The sequence below is a fragment of the Sparus aurata genome, chromosome 17 (assembly GCF_900880675.1).
Source record: "Sparus aurata chromosome 17, fSpaAur1.1, whole genome shotgun sequence".
NCBI lineage: Eukaryota > Metazoa > Chordata > Actinopteri > Spariformes > Sparidae > Sparus > Sparus aurata.
The window spans coordinates 32,934,473-32,953,950 of record NC_044203.1 but is presented as its reverse complement, the minus strand read 5'-3'; the positions used below and the strand labels follow the sequence as shown (position 1 = coordinate 32,953,950).

General features: G+C 43.9%; 1 protein-coding gene across 9 annotated transcripts in view; it reads left to right on the top strand.

Moving 5' to 3' along the window:
- Positions 1–19,478, top strand: part of vwde (von Willebrand factor D and EGF domains) — a 33,346-nt gene that overhangs the window by 9,459 nt on the left and 4,409 nt on the right. For 7 of the 9 annotated variants that reach the window (XM_030395151.1, XM_030395149.1, XM_030395146.1 and 4 more), the window contains 21 exons: positions 684–1,122; positions 4,069–4,259; positions 6,371–6,602; positions 7,297–7,371; positions 7,862–8,091; positions 8,565–8,654; positions 8,949–9,096; positions 9,613–9,827; positions 10,025–10,098; positions 10,268–10,541; positions 11,092–11,288; positions 11,455–12,311; positions 12,470–12,606; positions 12,796–12,960; positions 13,668–13,772; positions 15,260–15,374; positions 16,126–16,382; positions 16,891–17,110; positions 17,717–17,854; positions 17,943–18,158; positions 18,540–18,938. In XM_030395151.1, coding sequence (XP_030251011.1) covers positions 1,047–1,122; positions 4,069–4,259; positions 6,371–6,602; positions 7,297–7,371; positions 7,862–8,091; positions 8,565–8,654; positions 8,949–9,096; positions 9,613–9,827; positions 10,025–10,098; positions 10,268–10,541; positions 11,092–11,288; positions 11,455–12,311; positions 12,470–12,606; positions 12,796–12,960; positions 13,668–13,772; positions 15,260–15,374; positions 16,126–16,382; positions 16,891–17,110; positions 17,717–17,854; positions 17,943–18,158; positions 18,540–18,938 — 4,411 coding nt within the window. In that variant the 5' untranslated portion in view covers positions 684–1,046. The remainder of the gene's footprint in view (positions 1–683; positions 1,123–4,068; positions 4,260–6,370; positions 6,603–7,296; positions 7,372–7,861; positions 8,092–8,564; positions 8,655–8,948; positions 9,097–9,612; positions 9,828–10,024; positions 10,099–10,267; positions 10,542–11,091; positions 11,289–11,454; positions 12,312–12,469; positions 12,607–12,795; positions 12,961–13,667; positions 13,773–15,259; positions 15,375–16,125; positions 16,383–16,890; positions 17,111–17,716; positions 17,855–17,942; positions 18,159–18,539; positions 18,939–19,478) is intronic. The other 2 variants (XM_030395155.1, XM_030395153.1) reach the window with 2 other exon arrangements.

The window sequence follows — 19,478 nt, the reverse complement described above, 5'->3', positions numbered from 1 at the left end:
TGCATTATGACCTGCTTTTTCAACTTTGTCAACTTGACTTTTAAATGGCAAGAATTTATACATGTATATTTATTTGATTTACTTTTTGAAAGATGGATTTCTTTGTTACTTCACTTCTCAAATTAAATTCTAGATTTTTAACTTTGCTTTCTTGTTGTTCAGTAGCCTGTTGGTGAGAGATAGAAATAATGATTGACTGACTTGAAGGCACTTAAAGGCTATTTTTAAAGGTTTTTTGTGACATTTCATTGTGTTTAACTGATTAATTGGGAACATAATAAGCTAAATAATCAATAATGAAATGATCATCACAGTCATGATGTTTATGGCTATGTATATGGCTTCTGTGTAAAACACTGATTTTCTGTTAGAAGTGAGAACAAATAAAATGACCAGTGTAAAAGTACTTTACTGTAAACATACATATATAGTTTCATTGGCTAAATATGCAAAAGTACATAATATGTAGAATGGATCCACTTACAGCATTATAAAATTATAAAATATTATATTTACAAGTATCTCAAAATGTGTTTTTTTCAGTCGTTTTTCAGCTCCAACAAATAAGCTAAATTAGAAAAGTGAAAACCAACATATTCATAGTTCATGATCATGTAAATAAAGGTTATTTGCAGTCGTGTTGAACTTTCTGAATGGGGGGTTTGATGTGCGGTCTCTTCCAGTGAAACCCCTCGCGCAGCAGCTCGGTGGCAGATGTGTGCAGATGTGTGGAGGTGTGGGTCATGAGAAGGTGTACCGCAGATGCCCCTCCTAACACACTGTGATGCTGCAGCCCGCAGAAGTCTGTGGTCAGCCGCTGCAGTCCGGCGTCTGCGATCAGCCGACAGCCTCCAGTCCTCCAAAACCACCACAAGAGACCTGAACCCAGCCTCCAGCCAGGACTCCCTCCCGCTCCCACTCGCTCTGCGGCGGATATCGGGACAGGACGGCTGCGCTCCTGTTGCTCCGAGCAGAACACGGGACGGTCGGTCACAGCGCTGGGTCTGGTTGTGGTTGTAAAGTCGAGCGCTGGTCGGTGCAGGACGATGAGGCTTGAAACTGTTCTGAAACTTCTTCCGTGCGTCGTGTTTTTACTTCGTCACGCAATGCACGCGCAGACAGGTAAGAACAAACTGCGTGTGTGTGTGTGTGTGTGTGGGTGTGTGCGCGCTGTTAGATGGACAGACATCTTGTTGACCCACTCTCTGATGATGATGATGATGATGACTGCTGTTTGACAATCAAAGAAAAATCACAATTTACAAACCTTATAGTTTTAATTAAGAAAAAGGACATTTAATCATTCTAGTTCTCGGACTCCTCTGGTGGGTTTTTTGTGCGTCTTCCGTAAAGAAGCTCAAACCATCTCATCCATCATGTAACTGTCATCCAAGGCCACATACCTCCAAGTCTCACGGTCAGTGGTGTAATGTATTGTGCTGTCACTGGTAACAGACGCAGTATTTCACCGTCTCCTCGCCCTCGTGGGCCTTCAGCTCCCGGGTCCCGTCCAGCTGATGAGGACTGAAGCGACCAGGTGTTGAGAATGAAGGATGTCCACTGGCAGCTTTGACAGCTTCTGTCGTCTCCTTCAGCGGCTCGTCTGCGTGTCACTGCTGTGGCGGACCGAGTCGCGCTATCACCTTTCACTTGATCTCTCTGGCCGGGGGCCCTCAGGAGCCGAGGCCGGGATCTCTTGGTTACAGCCTGGATGGCTTTCTTTTCTCTCTGCTCTCACTTTTGTGGCTTTTGGTGATCATATTCTAACATCTGTTATTCTGCCTTTACTTCCAGATCTTGCGTTTGAAGTGACATCCATCCCTAATTTCTACCCCTGGTCGACATTAGTTGTGCTACCAGACCCACTGAGTGAATCACTCGGTTTCACTTCCATTATTACTGAAAAATATAAAATGTCAGCAGCAATTCAAAGGTCTGGAAATAGATCTGGATAGTGTCTCACTTTCTGCCACTTCAAACAACAGACCTGTTTGAATGGCTGAACAAATCTAAGATGGAGACGTTGATTCAGGAGTCGGGAGTCGGTCGCAAAGTCTTGATCTTGTTTGTTTGATTCTTTCCATCCTTTCGTAGTTTCAACATTTATCCATTCGTCATTCCACAACACAGAGTTGCACGACAGATTGCAAGTTGTAGTCCCTCGATGCTGCTGAAGTAAAGCTGTTTTCTAGGGAAAGAAGCTGCTCTGTGGTCTGGTGGTACAGCTGCAGATACTTCTGTACCTCTTGGCAGACGGCAGCAGGGTGAACCGGACGTTGCTGGAGTAGCTATTGTGTTTTAATATCTGTCGAGTTTTGAGATGGCTCCGCATCTTTTACGGATACCACTGATGCTCGGTAGATGGGTGCCGTTGATGTTCTGGGCATGCACGGAAAAAGTCCATGTGGTCACTGTGTAGAGGTCGCCTACGCATCCTCCTGTCTTGCAGTTTCGAACGCAGATGTAGAATGTTTTACGCTCGATTTATTGGCTTATTGGCTGTTTTAATCATCCGCAAGCACTCAAACTGCTTTTTTAAGAGTCTCCCTTTAACCTTTAACCTGCTGACCTTTCCTTTCTCTGTAGCAGTTTTAGGACTTCCTTCTACCTTCCTTTAAAGAGGATATCATTTAGACTTGGACTTTGTGAAATGCATTCAGGATTTACACAATAGTTGCCCTGCTGCTTTAATTTCACATTTGACCTAAAACTGACAAGTGCGAGATTGTTGGAGGTTTTTGTTGCGTGATTATCAAGAGTAGTCCAACAGGTATTTACCAAAAGCTGGTGAATACCAAGAACTTCCTCCATTTGTGTTACAACTCATGTGAAAACATGTCTTAGAATGGACCAGAGAGACATTAACAGTCGGCTTTTGCTGGGATTTAAATTAATTATGCTGTTCGGTTCGGCTTCAGCTCCAGTCTTGTCATGTGAAATGGGGAGATTTGGGGATTTGTTGTTCTCTATTGGAGTCAAGAGGAGGCTCGTTATTGCAGTTGTTGTCGTACAAGAACATCATCAAATCTTTCTTGAACTTCACAGGCCATGAGGTCGTCAGATGGGTGAAAAAACACCCGATGAAAACCATGAATGACCCTGATGAAGTTGTCTCTTGTACGACGTGTTACTGAGGTTTTGACCTCTTCTGACTTTTTCCCCTGGAAACTGTGTCAGATCTGGATCTGGACCTCAGCATCACCTATCATCACACTTTTTTCCTTTTGTTTTCTTTACTGTCACCAGCGTGGACAGACAGTGAGCCCGTGCGCAATGCGCCCACATTCTTGCTTGTCTCCAGACATCCATACATTTGACAGCGACTGTCAACAGGGACTGTGACCTGGAGGCATCTGAGCCTGGTAGACCCGTTAAATACAGTATCCTGCACGGTAACTTCAGAAGCTGGAAACAGCAAATGTGCAGTTTTATTTTTGGAGTAAGTGAACTTTGTATCTTCATCATTGTGTATCTACACTTTGTTTGAGTGTAATGGACACGAGTGAGTACAGTTTCATGAGGATTCAGATACAAATCTGGATCTAGTGGATTTGTATATGTTGTATTTGATATTGGATGAAGCTTCATTCTGTAAAAGGGACCGTTGGGCTTTGGCTCAACTGGCTGTCATTCTAGGTTTTCTCCATACTCCATATACTATATTCTTCATCGTAGTTATTTATACAGGCTTTTTACTATTAATATGAAATGTTCCTGAAATAAGTTCATCATAGTTTTGCTCAGTGGTGTGTTGTTTTATGTTTGGCTCTACTCCTGTTCATGTCTCATTCAGTGAATGTATTCATCACCTAAATGATAAAATCAAGCTCTCTCTCTCATGTCAGCACATGTCATGCTCTGTGTGCTAACATCAAACACCGAGCAGTACCGTACTTTTTTAAGCAGCGTTGAAATTCAATTTGAAATCTTGAATCCAGACCAGCTGGACGGTGAATGTCCACAATTCACTATTTGTCCCGCAGAACGCGTTCCATATTCTCCATCATTTGTACAGAGAGTCTTGGTTTGAGTCCAGTGCTTATATTATCTCTCTGGCTGCACTTGCAGTTCCCCCTCCAGAGTGCGCGCCAGGCGGCCACTCCATCCTCCAGAACCCCTACCGCAGCACCACCTTCAGCTCCAGCTGGCTGCAGCAGTCCTCCCTGCAGGACTTCATCTGCGACCACTCCCTCGCTCCGGGATGGTACCAGTTTCAGATTTTTGATAAGCCGGCGAGCATGCCCACCCAGTGTGTGGAGGTAAGTGATCTCTTTTTATAAAACATCTTCTAAAGACACACTGGAGGATGAAGAATGCATCTAAGCGTGTGTGTCTCTGTTATACTGTCGATCGGGTATATTAAGTGATGTCTATGATGTTAAAGGACCATTCCAGCGGGTTTTTTAGCTAATTTTAACAGTGTTTTATTTTTCCTAACTTCCCACACAACCCTTGGCTTCCATTCACTTAAATATGAGTGTAACCCTTAATACTATAATAAGTTTATTACATCGGCATGTTAATGACTGGAATCTATATGACACCATGCAGTGTTTGCCGAAGTTACATCAGTGTTATAATGTAATGCAGTGTTGACCTTTTGCAGAAATTTGCACTTGAACTCTGCTGAGTCGTTCTCATGTTTGAAAGACATTAATTGAAGTCAGTAGCTGCATAGAACAGTAGAAAAGACATGCAAAATTTAAAAACGCACGTAGCCTGCATCCAAATTTACTAGCAAAAATGTAAAATATAAATAATTTGATGTTAAGCTGCGTGTAAAACCACTGCTGTGACCCTTTAACGCTGTTTGTAATGTTATCTATGACCAATATTGCACTCATTGTAAGATCAGTAGCACTGCCGTGTCTGTACGCTATACTGTGTATGAAACTATAGCAGGCAGACTATTTGCTTAATTTAGCATGAGCTTGTTTGTTTGAAAAGAGCCAGCAGTGGTCCCATAGTTCCAGTCTGGTATTGATCCTCTCATCTAAATCTTGCCAAATACTTGAATAAGCATATTTCCCAAAATGCCAGAAAACCATTCTTCCTCATGTACAGATCGAGTGAATGTTTGCTGAGTCTACAGGCCTCCTTCCAGACAGTTTCCTCATCAACAGGCTTTTACACTCAACTTGCCGCCAGTCTTTCTACAAGTCCACTTTTCCACTCCCGGCACAACTTCAGCTCCTCAGTTGCATCGTCCTGAATGTTATCACACAAAAGGCTTACAAACTTATGTTAGTACACTCCAAACAATGGTTTGGAGAGAGATTTTTCTGACTCGCCGAGAATAAAATCTGGCTGTATTTTTCTTTGGCAGAAACGTTTGTTAAAGTTAGATTTACAAAAGGAAAAACTCAAATCTTCGAAGCGTCAGTTACAATATTTAGCATTTAGTCTCTAAAAACCTCGTCAATCAAGTCGGTTCTCAATTCTCTTTTTCAGAAGCACGTGCGAAATGTTTAGTTTGTTAATCACAAATACAGATTCATCCGTCTTTGGATTCTCTCTTGTGACCTCACGTTGAGAAACTCTCCGCCTTCACCTGACTGTTTCAGTCAAAATAGGATGTGCATGTGTGCGAGCATGACAACATATGCACTCATGGACACATACAGTTATCACTGTGTGTGTGTGTGTTTGTGTACATATTTATGAAGGAGAGTGCAAGGAGAGCTGGAATGTGTCTCATTTCCTGCGGACAGCCCGCTGTGAGGAGCCTGCAGGATCCATCTGAAGTGTCAGCCTCCCTCCGCCTTCCCAGGGCATCGCTGCTCTCCCTGGGTGATGGATATCCACAGGAGTGGGCGGAGGAAGGAAGAGAGGATCGCTGTGAACATGTGTTACATAATAATGCGATGTCTTTATGATGATGGCGGATAAATGGCAAAGATTTGTCAGGCCAAAGATTCTTTCAAAGGCGGAATTAACGGCATCAAACTGTGGCTTTGTCAAAGAAATATCCAGATTTTTAAAAACGTGGGTCGTGTTATCAAATGGTAGTTGTGTACTTTGGTGACATCTTTGTTGGAAACAGAGAATGGCTTTTGGATGTTGTCTTCTTTTAGGTCTTTTCAAACTTTGTTTCTGTAAATTAATTGGTTCATTTTCCTTCTGTGACGTTTTGGTTTCTGAGAAGGTCGTTTGAGAATCAGCTTAACTGGCCAAGTTTTGTCTGTACTACCCATTTCTATTCCTCTTTATTATTTGTTACAAAACTTTCATCTTGAAACAAAAATCAGGATGTTTTGTTCGAGGGAAAAAACAAGTGCATTTTTTCATCATTGTGAATAAAAGTGTAAGACTTCCATTGTCATTGATCGTCTCCCCTCCATCTTCCCTGTATCTGTCTATAACCATCCAGGTGAACCACTGTGGGACCCAGGCTCCAGTGTGGCTGTCGCTGGGTGAGGGCGAGTCCTTGCCGGGGCCTCTGGAAGTCAGGCAGCTGACGGCCTGCGCTGCCTGGCAGTTCTTCCCGAGCAGCAGCAAAGAGTGCTGCATGTTCCGCATCCCGGTCACCGTCCGCAACTGTGGAGACTTCTACGTTTACCTGCTCCAGCCTACGCAGGGATGCATGGGATACTGTGCACAGGGTATGTCGGAGGAGAAGGATTCATATTTGAAAGAAATAATCATCACTTAATTAAAATAAGACAAACAGCTTAGGTTCAAATGATTGTGATTATATGAAAAGTTGAGTAAGTAAGCTTTACTTCTGTCTACGCAGTGGTGATGTGCGATTCCATTGATTTCTTTTCTGCTCCAGTACCCAGTAAAACCCAGGTTGGTATCGGTGAGCTTAAAGCTTCAAAGAATGGCATTAGGTTTAAGAATCAGGGGAACCGCTGCTGTTTGAACGTCAACACTAGAACCGAAGCCCTCGACGGATGTGAATCACTTTATTACTGTCTGCTTCACTCCGGCAGCATCTTTCTTCTCCTCTCCTTCAGACCTGCTGCTTCATATCCTCATCATATTGGTGATTGAATCTCAGATTGTGGACGCAGTTTAAGCAAAGCACTACTGTACAGAAAGTGATAAAATAGATGAAGGCACAGCAAAGTCTGTCATGTTTTAGCCAGTTTAGTAAAAGATTGGAGGCCTCCTCTTCCTCTCTAGGATGCACATCACTACCAGCACTTTGCGTAAACTAAAGTACTTCCCAGATAAGATCCTCGAAACAAAGTGTACGTCGGCTCTTCTCTGCCATGTAGAATAATCTATGAAGTTAATAAACGTTGCTTTATAATTGGCTGCTGCTATTTCTCTCCCTCATCTATCTAACAGAGATGTCAGACACTTCAGCCACGACGTCGCTGCCCTGCGGCCCTGACGAGGTGAACGTCGGTGGAACATGTAAAAGTGAGAATCCTGCTGCTCTGTTTACGGCTTACGCTTGTCTCCTCGTGTTAGGTCAAACACCAAAACAATCAGGAGGTCAGGGAGTTGCCATGTGGTCAGGAATGCACCGTCGGGCCCCCTCACCGCTCCTCTTAATGAGCTGAGCATGTGTCCCGGTGTCCGCTGGGCCTCGTCTCCATGGCGACGGCCCTCAGCCAGGTCGTGAATTACACCCGGGCAGGTTTTGGGAAGCTGGCAGAGGTGGAAAAGAAATCACAGTTGCATGGAATATCACAGAATATGTTCATTAACTTGGTTTAAATAATAGAATTCAGGTTTCTGTGATTGTCCATCTCACGTGTCTACACAGAGAACAGTCCTCGCTGAATATCTACATGAATTCATGCTACATTTACTTTTTGATATCTCATAAAAGAAAACAGATCTATTGGCTTTATTTTCTCTACAATTATGCGTAAAATTTCATATATTTCTGCTTCTCTCCCGTCAGCAAAGCAGCCTCCCAGTCCATCTGCACCAGTGATCGTCTCAGAAGTCGCAGGAAACACCGTCTACCTGAAGTGCAGCTTCGGGAGCAGCTCCAACAGCTCGCTGGGTTACGTGGTGGCCTGGTCCCGCCTCTCACCTGAGGGCAGGAAGGAGGAGCTCAAACAGGAGACCACCATCCAGACCTCCGCCTTTATCGAGCTGGACGGCTTCAACCTCCGTCTGGGGGACAAGGTCTGAAGCAGGGGCTGCTGTCGTTAAACATGATCTCTGTTGAGTCCATTTTAGTTTCAAAGTGAGAAAAAAAAGAACAAAACAAATCAGGTCCAGAGGCGATGAGTGGTAATGAAACAGTCACGACCGTTCTAACCTCATTTTAGATATGATATGAAAATGAGGAGTGCTTTAATACACCTTCTTCATTTGGCTTCCTGCTCTGGAGCAGACAGTGGTATAAATCAGAGTTAGCTCTTGAACTTCCCAACAGTGACTGAAACTATTATCGAAGCCTGTCGACATGTCGTTTTGTTTTACTGTGTGCTGGTCGTGTGGGTGACCTGGCCTTAACGATAAAACATTTTCTACATCCAGGATTTTTTTCCCTTTCATTTGCTGTGTGGTTCCTTCTGCTCTCTCATTCTCTCTCTCTCTTTTTTAAAAAAAATCTTTCGGGTAAGTCAACAGATCTCTCCCTCTCCCTCTGTCAGATTTACTGCTCCAGCTCCAGTTTCTTCTTGGACTCGCCTGACGTCCGTGGAGTTTCAGTGGAAAGTCCGGAGTTCTTTGCAGGGATTAGGGTGCGTCACAGTAATCTGACATTTAATTTATTACAAAGGCTAATTTGGAGGAAAGACTGATCATTTATTATTTCTGTTATATGTATTTGCATGTGTGGTTCTGTCGTTAGGCTTATTATAGGGCGGCTGTGGCTCAGGGGTACAGCCAGCGTCTCATTATCAGAAGGTCGCTGGTTCGATTTCCCCTGATCTGCATGTCATAGTGTCCTCGGGCAAGCTACTGAACCCCCAAGCTGCTCTCTGTAAAGTCACAGTGTGACCAGTTTTATAAGGCTTTATTACTGTTCTGTGCAGCTCAGACCAGAGGAGAGCAGCGTACCTGAGGATGGGAGGCTGTACGAGTTGGTGGTTGAGAGCACAGTTCCTGTCCCGTGTCTGGACGAGTCCTCCTCCTCTACAGAACACTGCACACTGTCTCTGCAGCTCAGCACAAACAGTAAAGGTAACTGAGTTTATATTGAAACCAGTAACTAACCCCTTAGTTTCTACTGCTTTCTAAATGTAGCAGAGGTTAAATGCAGTTTCTAATTAGAATTGTGGCAGATTTATCAGTCAAATCCTTTGTAATGTTTGAAAGAAACAAACTTTAGCAAGAAGTAAAAAAACAACTACAGGTGTCTCAGTTTTAATACAGCAACCACTCATATTGACAGCTGAAACGACTTGCTGTGGTGAGTTGGTGGAAAGCTTGACAAAGTTTCGAGTGTTCCTGGCTAACTTCTTTAAAATAACAAACCTGGTTAAAGATCTTAAATGTATCACCCATTAGTGACATTATCTACTCCTGCTGAACTTGTTTGTTCATTATAAATCCATCACGTCTAAAAGAAACGTTATCCAAACTGGCACAGAAAAATAAAAGGACGACTGTAGGTGTCAGAAGTCCAGCGCTGATGTTAATTGTTCTTTTTAATCATCATGCAAATAAACCCCCCCCCGACCCCCTGCTGTGTTGCAGATGAGGGTTTTTTAGGTACAGATCTGTCTCTGTCCTCCTGTGTGGTGGATCTGTCCCGGGGCCCATGCAGGGACGGGGTTTGTAGCCGAGCTCTGATCCACTTCAGCCCCGTCACAGACTTTGTCAAAGACGGCAACAGGACAACTCAGATCTCCATTAAATCCATCAACACACAGAATTACCTCTGGAATGGATACACACCTGATTATGTTGAGGTAAACAATTGTGCTACTTCTAAAGTAACAATCTTTCAAAGCTGTCTTCTTAGGATTTCTGCTTGTTTTTAACTGCTTTTATGACCTTGTTGTTTTTTTAAATATGCAAAGAAGAACCAACTGTTCATTCCTGCACTGTGCTCAAATATATGGAGTATTTTATTTTAAAAAGGAATTAAATTAATCTCTCATTTCAGATAACAGTGAAGGACGTCCCTTCAGCCTACTGCTACTCCTTCACTGACCCTCACATTATCACATTTGATGGCAGGTACTTCAGTTAATCAGAACACTTCAGATGTATCATGAACTGTACTTAATGTACTTGCAGTTGGGGTTTTCTGGCCTTTCTGTCTGTTTTGCGCTGCATTATGTAATGATCCACAAAAGGAGCTGTAAGGCAAAAGATTCTCTAAATATTTTTCTTTGTTAATTTACAGGCGATATGAAAACTACCAAATAGGCACCTTTGTGCTCTACAAGAGCAGCTTGTGGCCGTTTGAGGTCCACGTACGTCAGTGGGAGTGTGGCAGCTTGGTCCACGCCGCCTCGTGTGTGTGCGGCTTCGTGGTGAGGGACGGCGGCGATGTTATCGCTTTTGACATGTGCAGCGGAGAACTGGGTGAAACCAAACCTCACCTGTCGGTGAAGAACAGAGACCTGAGCAAAAGTGGCATTCGCATCACCGAGTCCTACCAGGGACGCAAAGTCACGGTGAGTGAGGACGACTCGCTTGATAAATCTGATATTAGAGTAAAACTGAAATGATTAAATTTACTTTGTATACATTTTAGTTCATAATTCATTATTTTGAACAGACTAAAACATGAATGTATCATTCTGTTAATTAAAGGCTCAATTTTTTTTACAGCAAAACAAAGAATCATTGCATTTTTAGGGGGGAATAATTTTGAAGCCAATGTGTTTTTCATTCAACACACTCTTACAGCTACTTAATGCCACAACACCTTATAGAAGCAATTACAGCAATATTTAAACGGTTTGGTCTGAGGTCAACAGAGGTGTGAGAGGAAACAAAGGGGAAAGATGACTGAATTCTCGCAATAAAGGAAGTTGAATTTATGAAAACCGTCCCTTTACTAAGACAGCAAACTAACACATCAGTTAACTGTTTGAGATGATACCTGGAGGAAATCTTGATTTATGCTTTGCCAAACCCGTCTGCTTGCCCCGCTGGCTGCTCGTTGAAGAAAACCTGCTGACTTTCTCCATGTGATGCTTCTGAATCTTTGTCCCTCCACAGTTGACCTTCTCGTCTGGAGCGTTTGTTCGTGCAGACGTGTCTGACTGGGGAATGAGTCTGACACTGAGAGCCCCCAGTTCGGACTGGAGCCACACTGAGGGTCTATGTGGGACGTATGACGGACAGTCAGACAACGACTTCCACTCAGCAGGGGGCGCCACACTGCAGTATCTGCACGCTTTTATCTCTGAATGGAGGTCGGTGACTGTTGGAGTGTCTTTAAGATAACTTGTAACTCGTACAGTGTTCAATCTCATCCCCACCTGTCACCACTTTTTTGGGCCTTCTGTCAGGTTAAATCAGAGACCATCCTGTCAAACCCTGTTCCCTCTTCACTGACATCTTCTTCTTTCTGTCTCACAGACTCCCTCCAGGCAACAGCCTGTTTGACACCGTGCCATCCCATCTGGAAACACTGAGCCCCCGCAAGTATTGTAACTGTCAGTCAGAGCCCCGTCTCACATCTCCAAGAGCCCGATCTCAACCAGCCACCTCCTCCGACTCCACCTGCTCTCATCATGGCAACGTGCATCTCCCCGGTGTCATCCCCACTCTGGACGTCACCGCTGAGTACATCAGCTCAGTGGAACTAATCCGAGGTGAAGGGAACGAAAGACAGTCGCTGCCGCGAGGCCAGTCCATTCTAAACACTCAGGATCAGTTCCCCTTAAGAGCCTCCAGGGAAGAAGCTTCAGCCTCAGCTCACCACAAGAAACGGAGAGGCAGGCGACAGAATCACCGCTACGTTTCCAACTCTCGGCACCAAAGCCTCAGCCAGTCCGATCTGGAGGGCTTCACCTACTTCTTCCCTGAGGACCACGAAGCAGCAGTTCAGCCGGACTCTTCCCTAATGTGGCCCACACCTTCTGGACTGACGGAGCAGCAGGCCAGGACTCAGTGCCAGCAGACCGTGGCAAACTCCAGCATAGCGTTAGGCTGCAGGCGCCTGTTACAAGAGTCAATAATCAGCCATGCGGTTTCTATGTGTGTCACCGACCTACAGCTGAAGGATGAGGTGTCATGGCTGAACGCGACATTACCTCTGCTGGAAAACGAGTGTGAAAGGAGGCTGATAGAAGAGAGGAGGAGAGAGGAAGAGTACCAGGACGTTCTGGCTGTCCTCAAGTGCCCCAATCACTGCAACTGGAACGGCCAGTGCTCAGAGTGGGGCTGCGTCTGCTTCCCAGGATTCGGGTCATATGACTGCAGCATGCTGTCTGGTAAAATACTAAACATACATACAGACACAGACACACGAGTCTTAGATTGATAGACTTGCAGGTGCGTCTTTCCACAGGACCTCTATGATACGCTGACGCGTGGTTTGTGGTGTGCAGTAAATTGCTCGTCTGTGTTTTTTATTGTTGATGTTGTGAAGACCAGATCCCAGAGATCACTGAGTTGGAGAAGGAGGGTCTGTGTGACGTCCGACAGGGAGACTGCTCCACCGTCCAGGTGTACGGTCACGGTTTCAAGGACTCCTACGAGCTCAAGTGTGAGTTTGTTAAAGAAAAGGTACTTTCTGCTTCCTGTTTTATTAACACAGTGGGTCTGCTGTACCTGCATCCTCTGTTCTGGCACTGCATCCATGTTTTCTTCAGTTGTTGGAACTACAAAGTGCTGACTGATATTCTGTCCCTTCCTCCCTCCCCCTCTGTGTCTCTTATGTCCTTCTCCCTCTCTTCCGCTGTGTCTCTTGTGAAGTTCGTGGATGGGGAGTGGGTTCTGGACGAGCCCCAGTTTGTCCTGGCCATCTTTCTGGATGTGACAGCTCTGGAGTGCCAGCTCCCTCTGGAGGACAGCCCGGCTCCTGCAGACCAGGATCTGGAAACGGCGACAAACAGACCACTGGCTCGCTGGCAGATCAAAGTTAGTCATGTCTCCAACCATTTCTGCGAATGCACAGTGGTGAAATCAATCCATTAGTTCCAGCATCCATGAATATCCATCCTGGTGAGACTGGACTGGTGTCCTTCTCTCAGCTTTCTCTCTTTCAGCTTTGATTCCTCTTTTGTCTTTATACAGAGACGAGATCCTCTTATGGATTAACGTTAATCTTATTTTGCATAATATTTCATTATCTCAGAATCTCCCAATATGAGATAACACAGTAAATCTGCAGTGAAGTAGTGAAAGGCAGACAGATGTGACGCTTGTTTTTTGTTGTTGCCGCCTGCAGTCGTGGAAAATTGCCGACAGGGTTCAGTTGGAGGTTTTTCTTCAGCTTCAAAGTGGTTTAGGAGGAAAATGGACTCAGCGGCATGAAATGGTGGAAATTGATTGGCTTACTCAAGCTGCCGAGTGCCTGAAACACAGCTAAGTGGGGGGATATTTTTTTTCACAACAGTTGGTAAACATGAGAACACACTGAGGATGACCTTCCCAGCATGGAGTAGATTGTTTCTAAGGTTTACCTCAAGGTCAAATTACATTAGTCTTTGATTTTACAATGTACTTTATTTACATTTTGGGGGATTAAATGGATGGATTTAAAAAATGTGAGCAACTACAGCTCAGTTTATTTGTTCAATGCTTTTCCCAGTGATCCACAGTAACCAAGCTTCTGCTGATGGCAGGTATCCAATGATGGCTACAGTTACAGTAACGCCAAGATACTGACTCTGTATGATGGAGCCTGTCAGATCTGCAGCCTCGACACTGAAGTCCTCTGCACCCTGAGGGTAAGACTGCTTTCCTGATAGTGATAGTAATTTAATGCATGGATCAAAAAAGCTGAAATATCTCCAAAGATGAATTTCCCCTCTCAGCGTGGTTCCCTTCATCCTTTAAGTGTCGCAGCTTCACTCACGCTCTGCTCCAAAACTCTGCATCCGTTGTTGGAGCTCCACTAGCAAGACCAGCATATGTTGTGTTTTGGTGCTGGTCTATGCTGTTTTTTTTCCAGCAGGGATAAAGCGCTTCATATCACTGGAGTAACCACTGACTGCTGCAGTCTGTCGCTGCTGTTAGCTAGTTAGCTCAGTTAAAAGTGCAGCTAGCAGTGTGGACTGGGAGCTCGGGGATCAGGGAAGAGTTAGAGTTGACAGCGCTAGCACAGGAGCTTTGGACCGGGATGGGTCGACAGGGCTAGCTGGTTAGCATGCTAGCTTCAGTAGATACCACTTGAATGTGAATGCTTGAATAAGGTTAATGTCTCCCGGTCACTGGGCGCCCTCCACAAGCATTCGACTGTACTGCCTCTGTCAGCCGTTTTCATTTGACAAGTTTAACTGCTGGACACAAGATGTCTCCTTCGCAAGATGTGATGTCACAAATCACGCTTGAAGGCATTTGGAAACAGCTTTTCAGTGAGCACAGAGAACATTTACACTTTAAGCAATGAATGTGAAAACAGTCTTCTGGTGTCAAACTCTGCACACACATCATTCTACACAGTGAAGCTCAAACATTCGACTGCGGGAAACAAGAATAACAACACAGATTTGACTGGAGGGGGACTTTAACAGTCATGTTTACGCTTCATGTGAATGTTAGTTTCAAGCAGAAACTTGCTGAAAAAATGCACACATGCCCTGAAGAAATACCAGTTATACTGAGTTATACTGAGATATTCACTGACGCTGTCTGTTATCAGACATTTCGAAGCATCCATCAGAAAATTGGGATTCTGCTTCGAGACATGTAACAAAGAAATCAGCAGCGCTTTTTGCATTTAATTTGATTTTGCAATTGATTGGAGAGACTATTAAAAACTGTATATTACCTGCGTGTTTGTAATGTGGTTAGTGTTGAATATTTATACATTTGCATAGATATGTTGGTTTAGATTATTTAGATTTGTATTATTCTGTATAATTGAGTATTGTTTCTGGATGTAGACATATTTTATAAGCAGAACATTTATCATCCAACTGCAGCTACTGATCTGCATGTGATTAAGTTTTGCTGAATGTGTGAGGTCTCCTTAAAAACAGGAAACAATTAGCCTTGTTTTCATCAAACCAAATGTTTGAACAGAACTGTCCTTGTTCTCCTGCTTTCTGCTTTACATAAACACAATGAAGCTCACTGAAGTAGGTCAAGGTTACATTTCTGGATAAGTGGCCACCAAACAGCATGTCTGAAGCTATAAAAGGCAGTTTGTTTCAAAGAGAAAGAAACACTCACGATATTCTTTCTTCTGTTATTTGTTGCCTTTGCTTCCCAGGAGAAAACATGCAACATCGACGGCCTGTGTTACAGCGAGGGGGAGTCCAATCCCAGCAGCCCTTGTCTCACATGTCGCCCAGACTCGTCCAAACACACCTGGTCCGTAGCAGAGAGTACGTACATTGAAACGTCGCTGTTTCTCATCTGGTTTGTCTCACAGCTCCTTCATATCATGTGGAATCTAGAGTCCACTGAACACGTTGTTGGACCGATGTAAAAGTTTGTGATGTGTCACTCCCTCAGTAGAGGTGAGGTTGGATAGCCATCACTGAGTTTTTCTGCTCGTTGCTCGGGGCTGTTTTGATCATTTGGGAGCAGCTCTGTGCAGATTGGAGCCATTGAAGTTGCTTCATTCCCCCGGCGCTGATACGAGGAGAGCTTACCTCACTGTTACACTTTCTGACCAACTTCAACTTAAAGTAGGTCAAACGGTGCTTTGCTTCACTCAGGAGAGATGACAGACTATGTAGCTTTGACCTTATTTAAGTTAAATCACTGATCTAAATGCCGATTATAGCATGACAGTATTGATTAAACTGATTCTATCTATTGTAACACAAATTTAGGTTGAGCGCACTTTCTATTCAATTCTATTTGTATTATATCGTGGTTATTTTATTTGTGATTTGTCTGACTTATTGTTACGTGATTCTGTCTCCTCAAACTTCAAGTCTTTCAAACTATTGTAGCAAAAATCAGCAAATCAAATCAACATTTTGTCCCATTTTCATCTGTGTAAATCCTGCAACCTTCGACTTCTCTGCTTCCCACCTTCTCATCCTGTCTGTCAGTCACCACATTGTTTCACTTGACTGGTTTATTCAATCTCTTATTTATTCCTTATTTCGCTGTGTTTCCTATCAGAGAACGAGCCCCCGGTGCTCCAGTCCATGCCGTTTCATCTCCGGTCCTTTCAGGGAGAGAATTTCATCTACCAGCTACAAGCTCGGGACCCCGAGGGCTCGTTGGTGCTCTTCACCCTGGAATCAGGTCCTGAAGGAGCATCTCTGTCTCCGGCCGGCCTGCTGATGTGGAAGGCTACGGCCGAAACTACAGACACACACACTCTCCAGTTTATTGTGACCGACGACTGTAACGCTGAGACCAGAGCCTCCGTACAGGTTATCCTTAGCTTACTGTTCATTTGTTTGTCATGTTGTGTGTCAATTTTAACAAAAGTTGTACATTATTTATAAATAATCTTCTGTTTATATATCCACTTTTGTGGATAAACAAATCATTACAAATGTGGATACTGTTTCTTTCAACATTTTATACTACAATTCTCTGAGAAATGAGAAAACAACACATTTTTTATTGGTCTATTTTTTTTGTTACTGGCTTAAAGTCCTTGTGACTATTTAGTTTACTAAGCGACAAGTTAAGCAGGTTGAGCAGTTTGACTGCAGCCATAGGCCTCAACTACCTGTACAGCAGCGGCAGCAACTCAGCATTGAATACTGAGGGAGGGTGAATGTGTCATTTTGCTCACATAAGTGAAATTCTTTGGGGATGTAAAAGTGCCTACTACAGCTTTTGGCTCTCCATTGACAGTTCTTTGTTTCTCCTCCCACTAGAGGGTGCTAATGATCTATAGTGTGTAACCACACTCTCCACTCTTTCCATCAGGTCTCTGTGGGCTCCTGTGAATGCCTGAATGGAGCTTCCTGCGTGACCAATGTCAACCTCCCTGCCGGCAGCGGGGCATACCTGTGTGTGTGTCCGGATGGATTTAAAGGTGAAAGGTGTGAGGTGGACATTGATGACTGCAAACCCAACCCCTGCAGACTGGGCCGCTGTATTGACGGCCCCAACTCCTTCTCCTGTATCTGCCCAGCTGGAATGACAGGTAGGGATCCACCTGCAGAGCTGTTACCTTCAAAACAAAAGCACACAGAGCGAATGAACGGAAACCTTTTGATTCAGTGTGGACTCCATTCTTCGGCAGGAATACCACATGACCTGCTGGACTTCCACCAATAAGGGGATTTTACTAACTGGATCTTATTTTAAGTTGTGGACATCATGTGGACATCAGTTTTCTAACATTTTAGTCACCAACAATATACTGACACTTAGATGTAACTGGTAGATGTTTATTTAAGAAATAGTTAGTTTTTTATATAATTTCTTCTGGTGTTTTGTGCCTTTATTGGACAGTTGACAACAGAGTGATGTCAGGAACTGATGTGAGAGAGAGCGAGATGGGAAATGGCAGGAACAAAGCACATTTTTAATACTGAAAACACCCACTGGATCTAATGTTATATTCAACTTTGCTCAGCCAAACTTACTGTAGTCAAACACTACAAAACTGGAGCAATTCTTAACAATCAACACTTATTTTACCTCTAAATAAATACACTTACAAGCTAAATTTCCTCCCCAGTCATCACCTACTGTATAATAGTGGCCACTATTTTTGTACATAGTCTAATATTTCATGTGTTTTCAGGCCGTACGTGTAGAGAAGATATAGACGAGTGCATCTCTCGGCCTTGTTTCCATGGAGTCGGCTGTAACAACACGCTGGGCTCCTTCATCTGTGGAGTCTGTCCGCCAGGATACAGTGGTGATGGGAGAAACTGTGCACGTAAGTCTTCTACATCAAAGTGAATCAAAAAATGTCTTTTTTTAATAATAGGGCTGGCAATATCTTCATCTTTCTTTTTGTTTCCAAGGTAACCAAGACTCTCCGGTCAGAGAAGCAGCGACCACACCAGCAAGAGTACCACAGGTTTCACTCAGGCCCAAACCAACAGGCCCGTCGCCGTGCTCCAGACGGCCGTGTCACCCGGGCGTTCAGTGTTTTGAGAGCGTCCACGTCTCAGCGGGCTTCGTCTGTGGACCCTGTCCACCCGGTCTCCATGGAAATGGAAAAACGTGCACGACGACAGGTGAGAGCGAAGCAACGCTTTCAGCTCACAACTGGTGACAGGACACTGGTGACCAAGCTTTGTGGTTTTGATTTGTAAACAGTCTTACAGAGAATCTCATTTGAGAATTTAGAAAAATTCCCAATACTCTCATTTAAAAACAATCGTCAACAACAATTGTACTTTTTTAATAGTTAAGTATTTTTTATTTCCTTAATTTGAAGGTTAGAGATGTCTAAAGTAATTTCAAGTGCTCATTCATTCCTGTTGTTTTGAGAAATGATCTCCCTCAGGATGTTATTTTATGTTGTCACTCAGATTGAATGTTTTGATGTTGACAAACTGAGGCAATATTTGTGTTAGTTTTTTAAGTCATATCCTCTAACTTCCAGTGTTTTACAGGTCAGGGGACAGTCGCCAGTGGAGCAGATGGTCATATTCACATCTCCAAATCAAATTCCAGCAAGGACTTGACACCCACTTCTTCCTCTTCATCATCTCCCACCTCCCCCAGAAGACCCGCTGACAGGAGGACAAGACCAGACGCCACCATCTCCAGTATCAGGAGAGTTTCACCCGGTGACAGAAAGACAACAGCAACGCCGCAGAATCAAACTGCGACCAGAGTGCTGCTGGATCCAGACCTCACCACCGGGGTCAGATGGGGGTCAACGTCTCAGTATATGACCTGTGCTGACTCTCCCTGCTTCCCAGGTGTTCCCTGTGAGCCCACTGTTAGCGGTTCCTTCAGGTGTGGACGCTGCCCGTACGGTTTCACTGGAGATGGAGTCACATGTAAAGGTACAGGTGTCATGAATAAACAGCTACATGAGGACCGTTAACGTCTGAGAACTACAGATGTTTACTTTCAGATACTTAATACAGAACAAAGAGGAAGTACCAGGAAAACCACACAAACTTAACTTGTTACACTATTAGTTCCTGACCTGAATATTATGAAAGGAAGATAATACTGTTTGGCCCAAAATGTGACTTTTGAGAGAAAAGAAAGAAAGAAGAAAGACCACATTCTTATTCCTACAAATTAAAAGCTGAATTCAAAGGCAAATGATGCACCATTGTTCAACTCTACACACTGAGTAGTTTTGCTGCTGCAGCCTTAAATGGGCAGGTATGACTTTTTGCTGATGATGGCTAATTTTATTGTTTGCAAACTTTAAATAAAGTGTTTGAACTTAAAAGTAACTAATCGTCACGTCCCCTCGGCCTAAAATGATCCACTCAATCTGCATATTTTAGTTGGCCAACCTTTAAAAATAGCCCACAATATGTTGTTTCAGTCTCAACTGTTTATGTGTTGGAGTGTGAGGATTTCTTGAA